We start from the raw sequence: 12,112 nt of genomic DNA, 5'->3' as shown, positions 1-12,112 counted from the left end.
GGGTAAATAGTAAAATATATAACAAATTATATGGAACAAATGTTTGAATAGTAATAATAGATGTGAAAATGGGCTAAATACAAAATTTAGATTATAAAGATTATGTAAATTTTGGAATTGCTATTTATATTTTATTTTTTTCAACATGTAAATAAACATTATCTATATGGTAACTTGAGTTGTCTTTCAAAAATCTATAAAAACGCAATGAGGTGGAATCCTTGAGTTATCATTTGATTATGTAATAAAGACAGAAAGATGTGGGATTCGTGCCTTTTACTCATTACATTGAAAGAAAACTATAAACTTTACGTTTTAATACTACTAGGTGAATACTCGCACGTTACGTGCGGGTTTTTCTTTTCAATTTTTTTTAAATTTTTTTTTATATAATTTTATAAAAATTAATATAGTCATCACTTGTTACTTACTTACTTGTTAATATTGTATTCTAAAATTTTTAAAATATTAATTTAAAATACATATTGAATATTATTTAATAATTTAAAGTTATATTAAAATTAATAAGTATCATTCAATATTTTTAATTAGTTATAACATAAATTTTTGTTTAACATTTACACAAATATTAATTAATAATTAATTAATAAAATTTAAAATAAATAATCATCATTTCATTTGTTACTTGTTAATATTTTATTATAAATAATTTTAAAAAATTAATTTAAAATACATCTGGAATATTATTAAGTAATATACAGTTATATAAAAATTAAATACATATCAATTAATATTTTTAATCAGTTATAACATAAATGTTTGTTTAACATTAATATAAATGTTAATTATGAGTCAGTTAATAAAACAAATTTTTCATATTCTTTAAGTGCTTTAAAATTTAATATTAAAATTTATTAATTAAAATTTAAGTGACATGTGTCAGCCTCTCCAATGCTGATGTGTCAAGCTTATGGAGAAAGTTGAGCAACTTTTATATATAAGATTATGCCATATTTTATGACAACCATGAAAGAATTCAATTTTTGTTGTTTGTCATTTGAAATATCCAGAATATATAGTCAATTATGATAGAAAATTTTAAAATCATGAAATCACAACGAGAAATACCGATACCTTGAATTACATAGCGGATATGACCACGATGAGTAGGTAAAGGAAATGTGCGTGGAGAGAGAAGGGAATAGTGATAAATAAATAAATGCTATAAGGGCATCTCCATCGCGGTATGAAGGGAGGATTATAGGTGGGCCCGCATGATTTTGTTGGGTTTAAAAATTAAAAAAAAGGCTCAAACCCGATGATACGGTATCACTGCAGTGATACTGATGAACCCGTATCATCACTGTAGCATCGTATACGTGGCATATCTTGATTCGGCCATGGAGAAATGTGGGGTTAGTTTTTTTTAAGGCCATTTCTCTCGACCAAGTACAGAAAACGCGAGTTTGTTCTTCGGTTCATGTATGAGACGAAATCGGCAATGGAGATTACGGATAGGAGGGACGAGGAGATCAGGGAAGGTGGAGAATCCGGAAACATGGACAGCATTAAGTCGCAGTATGTTACCGACTCTTTTGCCGATGAACGCCACTCTCGCGAGCTCAAGGCTGGTCTGCATCCTCTACGGGTTTGTCCTCTACCCTTCGTATCGATTAGACTATTAAATTCGAATCTAATCTTAGCTGAAACTTTGCTCCTGGTGCGGCGAAGATTGGGAACTTTATATATGACGGCTTAGAGCCGAGTTAGTGGAAGATTCAGAATTGAAATCTTCATTTCTGGAAATTTTTATTGTAAACTTAGGTTTTGCGACTTTGTTTTAATGTATGTGAGCTCGAACGCTATTGAATTCTGCTCTAATTATCCATTTTCTAGCGATTAAATCATTTAAGTGTAAGAAAAATGATATCATTGTTACCACTTTAATGGCTAAGTGGATCTAGTTTTTCATATTTTGGGAATGTGCAGTACAAGTTTGCGATTTGGTACACCCGTCGCACACCAGGGGTCCGAAGTCAGACTGCAGAAATACTAGCATTCAAGATAATATCGGAACAGGGGATTGCATCTGGAATCAGGCGTATCGAAGCGGTTGCAGGTGAAGCATTTTTTTGAATACATAAACTCACGGGATTCTCAAATGAAACGTCGATGCTCGACTCTCAAGGTATTCTACTTTTAGAGTGTTTTCTTTTCCATGTTTGAAGATGTGTGTAACTGATAAAAAAACAAGCTACCTAGATAGATAAAAAAAATGTCTCCATCGTATAACATAATTTAAGGTAGTTGTTGTTACTTTTGCCATAACCTCTTGTTATTTGGTTTAATCTGAAGGTGAAAGTAGAGGATGTTACTAACAGAGTGGATAATCTTCTAGAGAAACTGCGTGCTGCTAGAAAACAAGCATGGAAAATGGTTAACACATTGGATTTGCTTGATGAGTCTATAACATATTAGCATTCACGTGCATTTGATAGTTGTTTTAATCTTTCTCTGTTTTTATATCTCTTTCTCTGTTGGCTGATGATTGCAGGTCGTTTTCGTGGAGCTTTTTCCAAGTCGATTTTCTGTTCTCACACCTCAGGCTTTGAAAGTTTGCTTCTCAGGTTTGAAGTTGTCACATTGTGTCTGATTTTGTTAACGTGATTTGTTTGTTCTGAAACTAACAATGTGTAACTTAAAAACATGTATCTGCAGATACATTGCTTTGACGCTACAAGATTGAAAAAGGAGGACATGATTGTCACTAACTCCATCACGTATTGCTCCTTGGGTGTTGGATATGGTCAAAGAAAGCTTGTAAATAATGAAGAAGGCATTGCAGAGGAAAAGAATGACAGTGTAAACACATTTTTTTTCCTTACACACTTTTATCTTCATTTGTTATCAAGTTAGTTTGTAAAGAAAAAAGTGATGGAGTTCAGGGTTGGATTAAAAAAAAGTTATGAGGTTCTTAACTATTCAGACATCAAAAATTATTAATTAAATATTCTCAAGAACCTCATGATGAGGTTCAGGGATGGAGATGGCCTAAATACACTTACCACCTTTCTCGCTTCTTCTTCGACACACACACACGCACGAGTGTGAAAGTGAAAGAGAGAGATGTTTGCGGTGGAGAATGGGTTGCAGGAGACCCAAGACCACAGGCCATCTCCGACGCCATTCGAGTCATCCCGCACTTCCCCAAGACTGGTCCTTTCCTTCTTTCTTTCTTCGACTACTTCATCATCAATTTCGATCTTTTATTTTTTTCTTCACAAATTTAAGTTACACAGCGCCTTTGTGTTGCAGGAATCATGTTTCAGGACATTACGATGCTGTTGCTGGATCCAGTTGCTTTCAAACATGTCGTTGATATCTTCGTCGATCGTTACAAGCACATGAACATCTCCCTCGTTGCCGGTTCCTTTCACTTTCTTTCCCCTCTTTCAGCTTTTTTTTCTCTCTTTTCTATCTTAAGCCACTATTTAGTCTTTGCCATAGACAAACTTACAAACGCACAAAACCGGGTGGCAAAGGAGAAAGAAAAAATCGATAAGAGATTTTTTAGTTCTAGTATTGTCTACTAATTGCTAGTTTTTACGATATCCAGCCATCTCGAACCGCAGCGTATTTTTATTTTCTAATACGATATATTGAATTGTATCAAACTCCTTTATGAAAGAATCCGAAGCGGAATCATATCTCCCAATATGGGAAATAATTAATAAATAATTAATAGACATCTTCTATGGATTAATAATTGTACACTCATATTGCATACTAGTTTTGCAGTTTTGCTAGCGTGGTTGGTGACTAATTAGTAATTACTTATCCTTTTAAATGTCTTAATTATTAATGTTCAGAAAATAAAAATACGTCTTTGTTATTGTTATCGCTTGTGAGTCCGCCTTGAAAATGCCTCTATATAAATATATAGATATTTTTGGAGTCTAACCCTATTAATAATTGAGTTAGAAACGTTTAAAATCGATTTCGCAGATTACATATAGAAACAGATGAATAAGAACAAAATAAAATGGGAATTGTCAGTGCAGGCGTAGAGGCGAGAGGATTCATATTTGGATCTCCCATCGCATTAGCCATAGGTGCCAAGTTCATTCCCATACGTAAACCGGGAAAATTACATGGTACGACAATTACTTATCTATATATATATATATATCCAGATTAAAACCGTATTGTTGGAGTATATATAAAAATATATTATATGGTTGAAGAATATAAATTATTGCTTGTTGTGGTGTTAAAAAAAAGGGAGGGTGATAAGCGAAGAGTACGAGCTTGAGTATGGGAGTGATCGTCTAGAGATGAGTATGGAGGCCGTCAAATCCTACGAACGCGCTCTTGTCATCGACGATTTAGTTGCCACTGGTGCCACGCTCTCTGCTTCCATTAGCCTTTGGGTAAGTACATCTTTTTTACTTTAGCTTTACAAAAAATACATAAAAAACGAATACTAATGTTAAATACGCCTTAGAATAGAGATAAAACGTACATTATATATATTATATTAAAACAGAAGCACTTTTAGTACTTGCTTCCAAATACTCAAAGTTTTTTAATTTTTTAAATAAACAGTTTTAAAATTATCCTAATTTATTGCAATATTATTTTAAAAACACACATTTTTTTTATATAAAAATTTAATTCCGAAAATTAGATATTAATTAAGATAACTAAAAATTTCCTTAAATATATGTTATATTTAATTTTAAATTCAAACTATTTTTTGTAATAACATTAATTTTAAAAATAAATATTAATTTAAATTACTTTAGGTTTCCTTAAATATAGGTCAGATTTAATTTAACATTTAAATCCAAATAATATTTTCAGGATAACAAATATAATTAATTAATACCTTATTTTTTAATCATATTCAATCAGACTAAAATTTTACATATTGAAAACAGATAAATATTAATATTATATGATAATTTGATGGAACAGGTTATGTTATTTTTATAATTGTAGTCTTGTGCGGGTTAGTTTATCAAAATATATAATATATTAATATAAATATTATTTCAAAATTAGTAAATATTTATATTATATAGTAATATGAACGGACGGATTAGAATTATGGTTTTATAACCACGGTTTTTTGGGATTAATAAAATGAGTGAATTATAAATATATTTTTATAATAATGTTCATATTTTGATTAATAGAATGATCGGGTTAGAATTATGTTTTTATAATTGTGGTCATAATAATACTAAAAAAAAACAAATTATATCTAAACATAAAAATAAATCTTTGACATTTATTAAAAAATTATATTTAAAAAAATACATTACAAATTTTGATTAAAAAAAATTCTCATGCGGATGCACGGATAAAATCTAGTTAAGTATTTAATTAAAATGACCTAATTATATGCATTTTAGCGCGTGCTGGAGCCGAAGTTGTGGAATGTGCCTGCCTTGTTGGTTTGCCTAGATTCAAGGTAAACATAACTACAACTATAGTATTATCACATTAGAACCAATTTTGTATCTGATATTTTACTGGCCTTATGTGATATGTTAGGGACAGTGTAGGCTGAAGGGAAAGCCATTGTACGTTTTGGTGGAACCTAGCCACTTTGATGGGTTAACCATTTAAGCCTTTTCTATTTGGTCCTCGTTCCCATCCATATTTCCAAGTTCGAACTAGATGTAACATCAACGATTATGGGAATAATATAGCCCGTTTAATCGATTTATGTAACTAAAGATTATTGAAGTCTTATTAGACTCCATTTTGAGTGATTCATGCTAGTAACAAGCTACTCTATATGTACATAGCTCGCCACTGTTCATTTATTGTTTCAACATTGTTTATTTTGGGGATATTTCCTAGTTTGACATGCCTTTTGGATTAGAAGTGTTAAAAATGCCCAAAAATGAAAGATTAAACATATTAGTTTTGGAAATCATTTTATTCTACAAAAATTTCCAAATCGTATAAAGATTTAGAAACCAATGTACACATTGAGGAATAACACAAACTGTTATCTTTTTTTTTTTTTTTTTTTTTTGTGGTTAGCCCACTATTCCATGTGGGAGAATTATTCGATCACAAATAGTAATGTAAAAAAAAAAAAAAAACGTTGGCTGCAGTTTCACGCGCTACGCGCCAATGCAAGTAGAATAGGAAAGTACGAAAGAGCCCCTGCCGCTTAAAGGTGTGTATAAAACGGTAAGGCCTGGCCTCAAGTCAAAGAAAACCTAAACCCGATAGGCGATAGGAAACCTGTACGCTCTTCCCGAATCTCGATCGACCAGTTCATTCGTCGGAATCGTCCTCTTCTCCGTCTTCCAAACCCTAAATTATTTATTTTTGTTTGGCTTATTGAGATCAGGGGGCATTATTCGGATCGAATCATCCGTCAATTCTTTTGGTTTTCCAGCCATGTCTGCCGTATACTGCGGAAGTAAGAGATCTTTCTTCGAAGATATTCCTTCTCCGCCGTCTGCAAAGAGGTTCCGATGTTATTCGCCTTCGAATTCTCCAAGCTGGCCCTCTCCCTCCTCATCGCTCGATCAGCTTCGCACTGCGTTTCCTCACCTCGAACTGACGGTATGTCTTGTTCTATTTTTTGTCTTTTATGTCTTTGTCGGACTTAGCAGGCCGCAAAAGATCTATCTTTGCCGTTTGCGCTTCTAGTACCAGCATCTCCGACCGAAACGCGAGTTACGTATCTATCTTTTTCTTCACCTCGTGTGAAATTGAGTTTTGCGGCATCGAATTGAGTTGCACAGGTTCTGTAGGTGATTGGCTTAAGTGGTTGGCAAATGTATTCTTCATACAATCTTGACGTTTACAGTGGATAGGTTTTCTTGTATTGGGGAAACTTAGTGTTTGGATTGGTTTATCTGTTTTCAGGTTCTTGTGAAGGCACTAGAAGAACATGGGAGTGATTTAAATGCTGCTATGAAAAGCGTATACTCCTTGGTATCCGCTGAGGTGAAGGAAGCCGAAGAATTGGCCTCAGGAGATGCTAATGCGGAAACTGATGCCGTTGCTGGTGAAACTCTTACGGCTTCAGACAATCCTCCCCCGACGAGTGGCGATGACTGGGTTGAATTGTTAGTGAGGGAGGTGACCCAATCTACTGGTGCAGATGTTGCAAAAGCCCGAGCAGCAAGAGTCCTGGAGGCTTTAGAGAAGATGATAAGTGCACGTGCTGTCGAGGAAGCAGGAAAAAAATTCCAAGAGGTAAAGCATTTAGCAGCATTGTATCCGCTTAGTTTCTTTTTTGTGTGTCAGGCTGTGGTATGGACCATTTGTAGTGATCGTATTTAGGCAATTTCGAGATCACGGTTGGTGTAAAGACATGGTTTGAACCATTATTGATATCTTATGCAGCTTCACACGATGTGATAGGACTACCATTTGTTAGCTCTAAACACAGCTCTTGTACTATAGTACTCAGGAAAAGGAAAACCATCGTCCATTTGTTCTGTCAAAACTACAATATTTATTAGATTATGAGTGTGTGTTGTTCAATCGAGGAAAGAAAGTTATCAAATAGTAAGTGAATTCTTAGGATTATTTGATGTAATCTCTTGTATCAAAATGTGATTTTGCAGGAGAATGTGGCAGTGCAGCAACAATTGGAGGCCTTGATCAAGGACAACACAGTCCTCAAACGTGCTGTTGCTATCCAGCATGAGCGGCAGAAGGCATTCGACGATGCAAACCAGCAGCTAGAACTTTTGAAACACCTGATTCCTCAGTACCAGGAAAAGCTCAGAACTCTGGAGGTAAAATCCTTAAAACCATAGAGATACACACTAACCTCCAGATTTTTAATAGTTTGTTAGAACATGCACATGAGGTCAGATTATAATCTGAGAAATTTGAACTCTTGTCAGATTGCTGAAAAAAAAAGATGTGAATGAATGATATAGAAGTTGAAAATGCAGGTGAACAACTACGCGTTGAGAATGCATCTGCAGCAAGTGGAACATGGCAACTCCATGCCGGAAAGATTCAATCCGGATGTCTTCTAAAAAAGCTGTGCAAGAGAAAATCGGCAGGAAGAGAAGGCAATAAACGCTAGTAGAGGAGATATCTAAACTACAAAAACAGAAATGCTTTGGATTGTATTTGCTGTGTAGTCAGTCAAAACAACAACAACATCTTTTTATTTTATTTTTAAATATTATATTTGGTGCTGCTGTTTGTCTGTTACTCAGGCGCAGTAATTTGGGATATGAAGAATGTGTTTCGGGTATAGTGCTGTATAATTTTGAACTGATGTTGGTGTCGGAGACGAATTGTGCTACCCTGAGACTTGGGTTCTCACCATTACTTTATACGAAAAGCGACCAATACACCGTATGATGGCTGCTAAGGAGAATTTGGTTCTTGTTCGTTTTTTAAAAATCTATCTGTATTTACGTATTGTTATTTTGAAAAACCGGTAAAAAATAGTAATACATTAGGGCCCAAATGAGCCATGAAGAAAAACAATGGAAAAAAAAAGGAATCCACGTGAGCGAGGTTGGCACCACAAATCTCTCAAGACTTTGGGAAAACAAATCAGAGAAAAGCGAAGTGGCTTCCTGGTGAAGAAGAATGACCATTGCCAAGCTTCCCCGCTTTTGATAGCTTGATTATTTGTTGTTAAGAGAAGATAAATGGCTGCCCTGGCTTCTCCCTCCCTTATCCCCTCTTCTCTCCGCTTCGCCGCCGCCCCCGATGTTCCCCCCTCCCTCTCTTCTAATTTCTCGGCCTTTTCCGACGGCGGTACCAGTCTCCGGTATCACAAGAGCTTTTTATCCGTTTCATCTTCTTCGCCTTATCGAAATCGACGGGGATTCTCTCGCCGTTCCGTCGTCGTGTTTGCTGCTTCCGGAGACTACTACGCTACTCTCGGTGTGCCTAAATCTGCTAATAGCAAGGAGATCAAAGCAGCGTATCGACGCCTGGCTCGTCAGGTATCTTATTAATTTCCCGATTGGAGTAATGTGGAAACCCGATCATTCAACTTATTATGCATCCTGAGACTATGTTCTGAGTCCTCACTTCTGATATTTTTTTATATATTTAGACTACTTTAAATCTACACACCATTAAGCTGTGCTTTAGTTTTCTACTTTGTTTCTAGTTTATTGAGCTATGGCCTTGTAACTTAGGAACTGATTATTATCAACTTCCTATTTAGTACCATCCCGATGTGAACAAGGAACCTGGAGCAACCGATAAGTTCAAGGAAATCAGTGCTGCCTATGAGGTATGCACCAAAAGCTAAGGTCTCCAGTTCGATTCTCTTCATGGCTTGTTTTCCTGAACTAAGACTACATTTGGGTTTTACTTGTTAGCTTGCGCCCACATTTTTCTATTTATATACGGCTTTTTTTTACAAGATTTGCTGCTAGAATAGAGTTGGTATATGTAACGTGTAACACGACTTCTCAGCTTATTTTTCCTTGTGGTTACTGAACTACAAAACTGTCAGGTGCTATCAGATGAGCAAAAGAGAGCATTATATGATCAATATGGTGAAGCCGGAATCAAGAGTCCAGTAGGAGGAGCTTCTGGTACTTACACGGTAACATATTATCTATAAGGCATTTCTGTTTCTGTCTATGCTTAATCATGCGCATGACTGGCTTAGCTTAGGCACGACTATTGCGTTTCTTCTCTTGCTGATTCATTGGTTGTTGAATCCTGATTTGAGAGATGTGCATTGACATCAGCTCCTCTGCTTGTGCGAGTACTTGTCTTTGACATGTACCTTCTCTTATATTTCTAAGCAGACAAATCCCTTTGACCTCTTTGAGACATTCTTTGGTGCGAGTATGGGTGGATTTCCCGGGATGGACCAAGCTGATTTTGGGAGAACCCGCCGCAGTAGGGCTACCAAAGGGGAAGATTTGCGGTGAGTTTGTGTCTGCACGTGCATTCGCTTTTTCTCTTTTGTATGGGAGTTTTTCCTTGCTCTTCATTACCTGCCTTACCTTGGAAAACTCCGAAAGTGATCAAATTATATTCTTGCTTCTATTTCGTTTTAGTTATGACATCACGTTAGAACTGTCAGAGGCCATTTTTGGATCTGAGAAAGAATTTGATCTTACGCATCTGGAGACATGCGAAGCTTGTGCTGGCACCGGGGCAAAAGCAGGATCCAAGATGAGAATATGCTCTACTTGTGGTGGGCGGGGTCAAGTTATGAGAACTGAGCAAACACCATTCGGGTTGTTTTCACAGGTCCTTACAGTTCATTTTCTTTCTTTTCTTTCTGTTGTAGTTAATTCGTGTCTGAAATCAGAAATAGCATCTGATTGGAGTTCAGACATGTCAATATACAATTCACTCAAAATGTCTGTTTCATGGTTCGTAGAGAGTGCAGAAGTGAGAACTCCCTCGGAATTTGGTTGAATCCAGTTTGTGGTTTTCATTGATTGTGAATGTTTGTTTTTGATGGTAACCTCCTTATTAATAGTTTCCTATATGCGTGATCTCTTTCATATTAGGTTTCTGTATGTCCAAATTGTGGTGGAGATGGTGAAGTAATTTCTGAAAATTGCCGGAAATGCTCTGGAGAAGGACGTGTGCGTATAAAAAAAAGCATCAAATTAAAAATTCCTCCTGGAGTTAGCGCAGGCAGCATCCTTAGAGTTGCCGGGGAAGGTGATTCTGGTCCCAGAGGGTATGTAGAGAAGACTACCGCTTGTTGATTACCAGTTAGATTCTTCTATGGCAATCTTCATGGTTCTGAATTTTGATAATTGGCTTTCTGCTTCCATTAGTGGACCTCCAGGAGATTTATATGTATATCTTGATGTTGAAGATGTCCGGGGAATTCAAAGGGATGGGATAAACCTTTTATCTACCCTTTCGATCAGTTACCTTGATGCTATATTGGGTACGACTGTTAAGGTAATATAGTTGTTTGTATAAGACATCCAATAAGTACATGTGTAGATATCCTCAAATTGATCATTCACCTTATTATTAATATAACACATCGTTTTAGGTGAAAACTGTTGAAGGAGACACTGAACTGCAGATACCTCCGGGTACTCAACCTGGTGATGTGCTGGTCCTGGCAAAGAAAGGTGCACCAAAACTGAATAGACCGTCCATCCGCGGTGACCACTTGTTTACTGTCAAAGTTACTATACCAAATCAAATTAGGTATTACCGTCTAAACATGTCTTGGGGGCAATTCAACTAAAGTAGAAGTTTGTGAGTCTGTTCATGCCTTCCTTTTAATTCGTTTTCTGGATACTACGAACAGTGCTGGAGAGCGGGAGTTGCTGGAGGAACTTTCTTCTCTGAGTGATACATCTAGCAACCGGCAACGAACTCGTGCTAAGCCTCAGCAATCCACTAGTAAGTTGTCAATTTCTTGATCCCAGGAAGATGTGCAGTGCATAGGACTCTTAGTTTCTAGATCAATATTGACGGATCCTCTTGTAATCTTGTATGCCTTTGCATCGATGTGAGACTATTTGATATACGTAGACGTTGATGGATCCCCTCATCTGTATGCCGACATTGGTTTTGCAGGTCTATACAGTGCAGCCAGTAGCTCAGAAAACAGGACAAATGAAGCTACGGAGAAAAACCAAGAACCGGAGCAAGAAAACGACTTGTGGAAGAACATCAAAGATTTTGCAGGGTAAATCAATAAAAGAGACTGGGCACTTGATTTCGATTCTTTTGAAATTATATAGTAGTGTGAATTGTCAGCTTTTTTTGAGTTCTTAAATCTAAGCACATAATGTCATCTTCGCAACACAAAGATATGATACTCTTTTTTGTAGGTCGGTCGCGAATGGAGCTCTGAAGTGGCTGAGAGATAACCTTTAGAGATCCATCTTCAACTAACATGGCCTGTTTTCTCCGCTGCATTCGTGGTAGCAATGTGGAAATGTTCATTGTTTCATTTGTTAATCTGAGGGTCTTTTGCAAAAAAAAAAAAAACTCTTTTTTCCCCCTTTTTTCCGTTCAGTTTGGTAAATGACAATAATGAAGTAATTTTGATTTGATGATGCACAGATTCTGGTCTACGTACACCTACTCCTTATACAGTATTAGTACAAATACAACCGGTTTTTCGAGTTGGTTTTGTGTTTTGGTTAAAAAAAAACAAGGAATTGTATGTTGTGTTTTTGTTCTGACT

The 12,112-nt window shown here is 36.0% G+C and overlaps 3 protein-coding genes across 4 annotated transcripts; all 3 read left to right on the top strand.

Moving 5' to 3' along the window:
• Positions 1–3,087: 3,087 nt before the first annotated feature.
• LOC18008953 (adenine phosphoribosyltransferase 2) lies at positions 3,088–5,595 on the top strand. Its single transcript, XM_006389685.2, is given in 7 exon segments — positions 3,088–3,109; positions 3,112–3,177; positions 3,277–3,387; positions 4,023–4,115; positions 4,243–4,395; positions 5,379–5,437; positions 5,521–5,595. Coding segments are annotated over 7 exon segments (579 nt in total).
• Positions 5,596–6,194: 599 nt separating this feature from the next.
• LOC18008118 lies at positions 6,195–8,310 on the top strand. Of its 2 annotated transcripts, none has more exons than XM_006389684.2 (4): positions 6,195–6,552; positions 6,859–7,191; positions 7,566–7,739; positions 7,902–8,310. In XM_006389684.2, exons 1-4 carry the CDS (start codon positions 6,385–6,387, stop codon positions 7,986–7,988), a joined length of 762 nt encoding a protein of 253 aa, XP_006389746.1. In that variant the 5' UTR covers positions 6,195–6,384; the 3' UTR covers positions 7,989–8,310. The 2 variants fall into 2 exon arrangements, with proteins under 2 accessions (XP_006389746.1, XP_024012506.1); XM_024156738.1 differs by having other exon boundaries at positions 6,391–6,769.
• Positions 8,311–8,469: 159 nt separating this feature from the next.
• On the top strand, positions 8,470–12,050 carry LOC18009064 (chaperone protein DnaJ). Its single transcript, XM_006389682.2, has 11 exons — positions 8,470–8,918; positions 9,146–9,214; positions 9,440–9,532; positions 9,741–9,862; positions 9,996–10,191; positions 10,458–10,633; positions 10,734–10,863; positions 10,961–11,121; positions 11,225–11,319; positions 11,497–11,608; positions 11,754–12,050. The coding sequence occupies exons 1-11, from the start codon at positions 8,619–8,621 to the stop codon at positions 11,797–11,799; spliced, it is 1,500 nt and encodes a 499-aa protein (XP_006389744.1). The 5' UTR covers positions 8,470–8,618; the 3' UTR covers positions 11,800–12,050.
• The last annotated feature ends 62 nt before the right edge of the window (positions 12,051–12,112 follow it).

This window comes from Eutrema salsugineum, unplaced genomic scaffold (genome assembly GCF_000478725.1).
Source record: "Eutrema salsugineum unplaced genomic scaffold, Eutsalg1_0 scaffold_9, whole genome shotgun sequence".
NCBI classification, from domain to species: Eukaryota; Viridiplantae; Streptophyta; class Magnoliopsida; order Brassicales; family Brassicaceae; genus Eutrema; species Eutrema salsugineum.
The sequence above is the reverse complement of the archived record's forward strand: the minus strand, read 5'-3'. Positions and strand labels throughout refer to the sequence as shown.

What these genes read in the sequence shown, in the direction of transcription:
- LOC18008118 (XM_024156738.1), top strand. Translation starts at nt 6,581, where the DNA reads ATGTCTTTGTCGGACTTAGCAGGCCGCAAAAGATCTATCTTTGCCGTT. An exon ending in GGCTTAAGTGGTTGGCAAAT is followed by an intron (nt 6,770 to 6,858) that starts GTATTCTTCATA and finishes ATCTGTTTTCAG; the next exon opens with GTTCTTGTGAAGGCACTAGA. An exon ending in CAGGAAAAAAATTCCAAGAG is followed by an intron (nt 7,192 to 7,565) that starts GTAAAGCATTTA and finishes GTGATTTTGCAG; the next exon opens with GAGAATGTGGCAGTGCAGCA.
- LOC18009064 (XM_006389682.2), top strand. Translation starts at nt 8,619, where the DNA reads ATGGCTGCCCTGGCTTCTCCCTCCCTTATCCCCTCTTCTCTCCGCTTC. An exon ending in ACTATACCAAATCAAATTAG is followed by an intron (nt 11,122 to 11,224) that starts GTATTACCGTCT and finishes TACTACGAACAG; the next exon opens with TGCTGGAGAGCGGGAGTTGC. An exon ending in TAAGCCTCAGCAATCCACTA is followed by an intron (nt 11,320 to 11,496) that starts GTAAGTTGTCAA and finishes TTGGTTTTGCAG; the next exon opens with GTCTATACAGTGCAGCCAGT.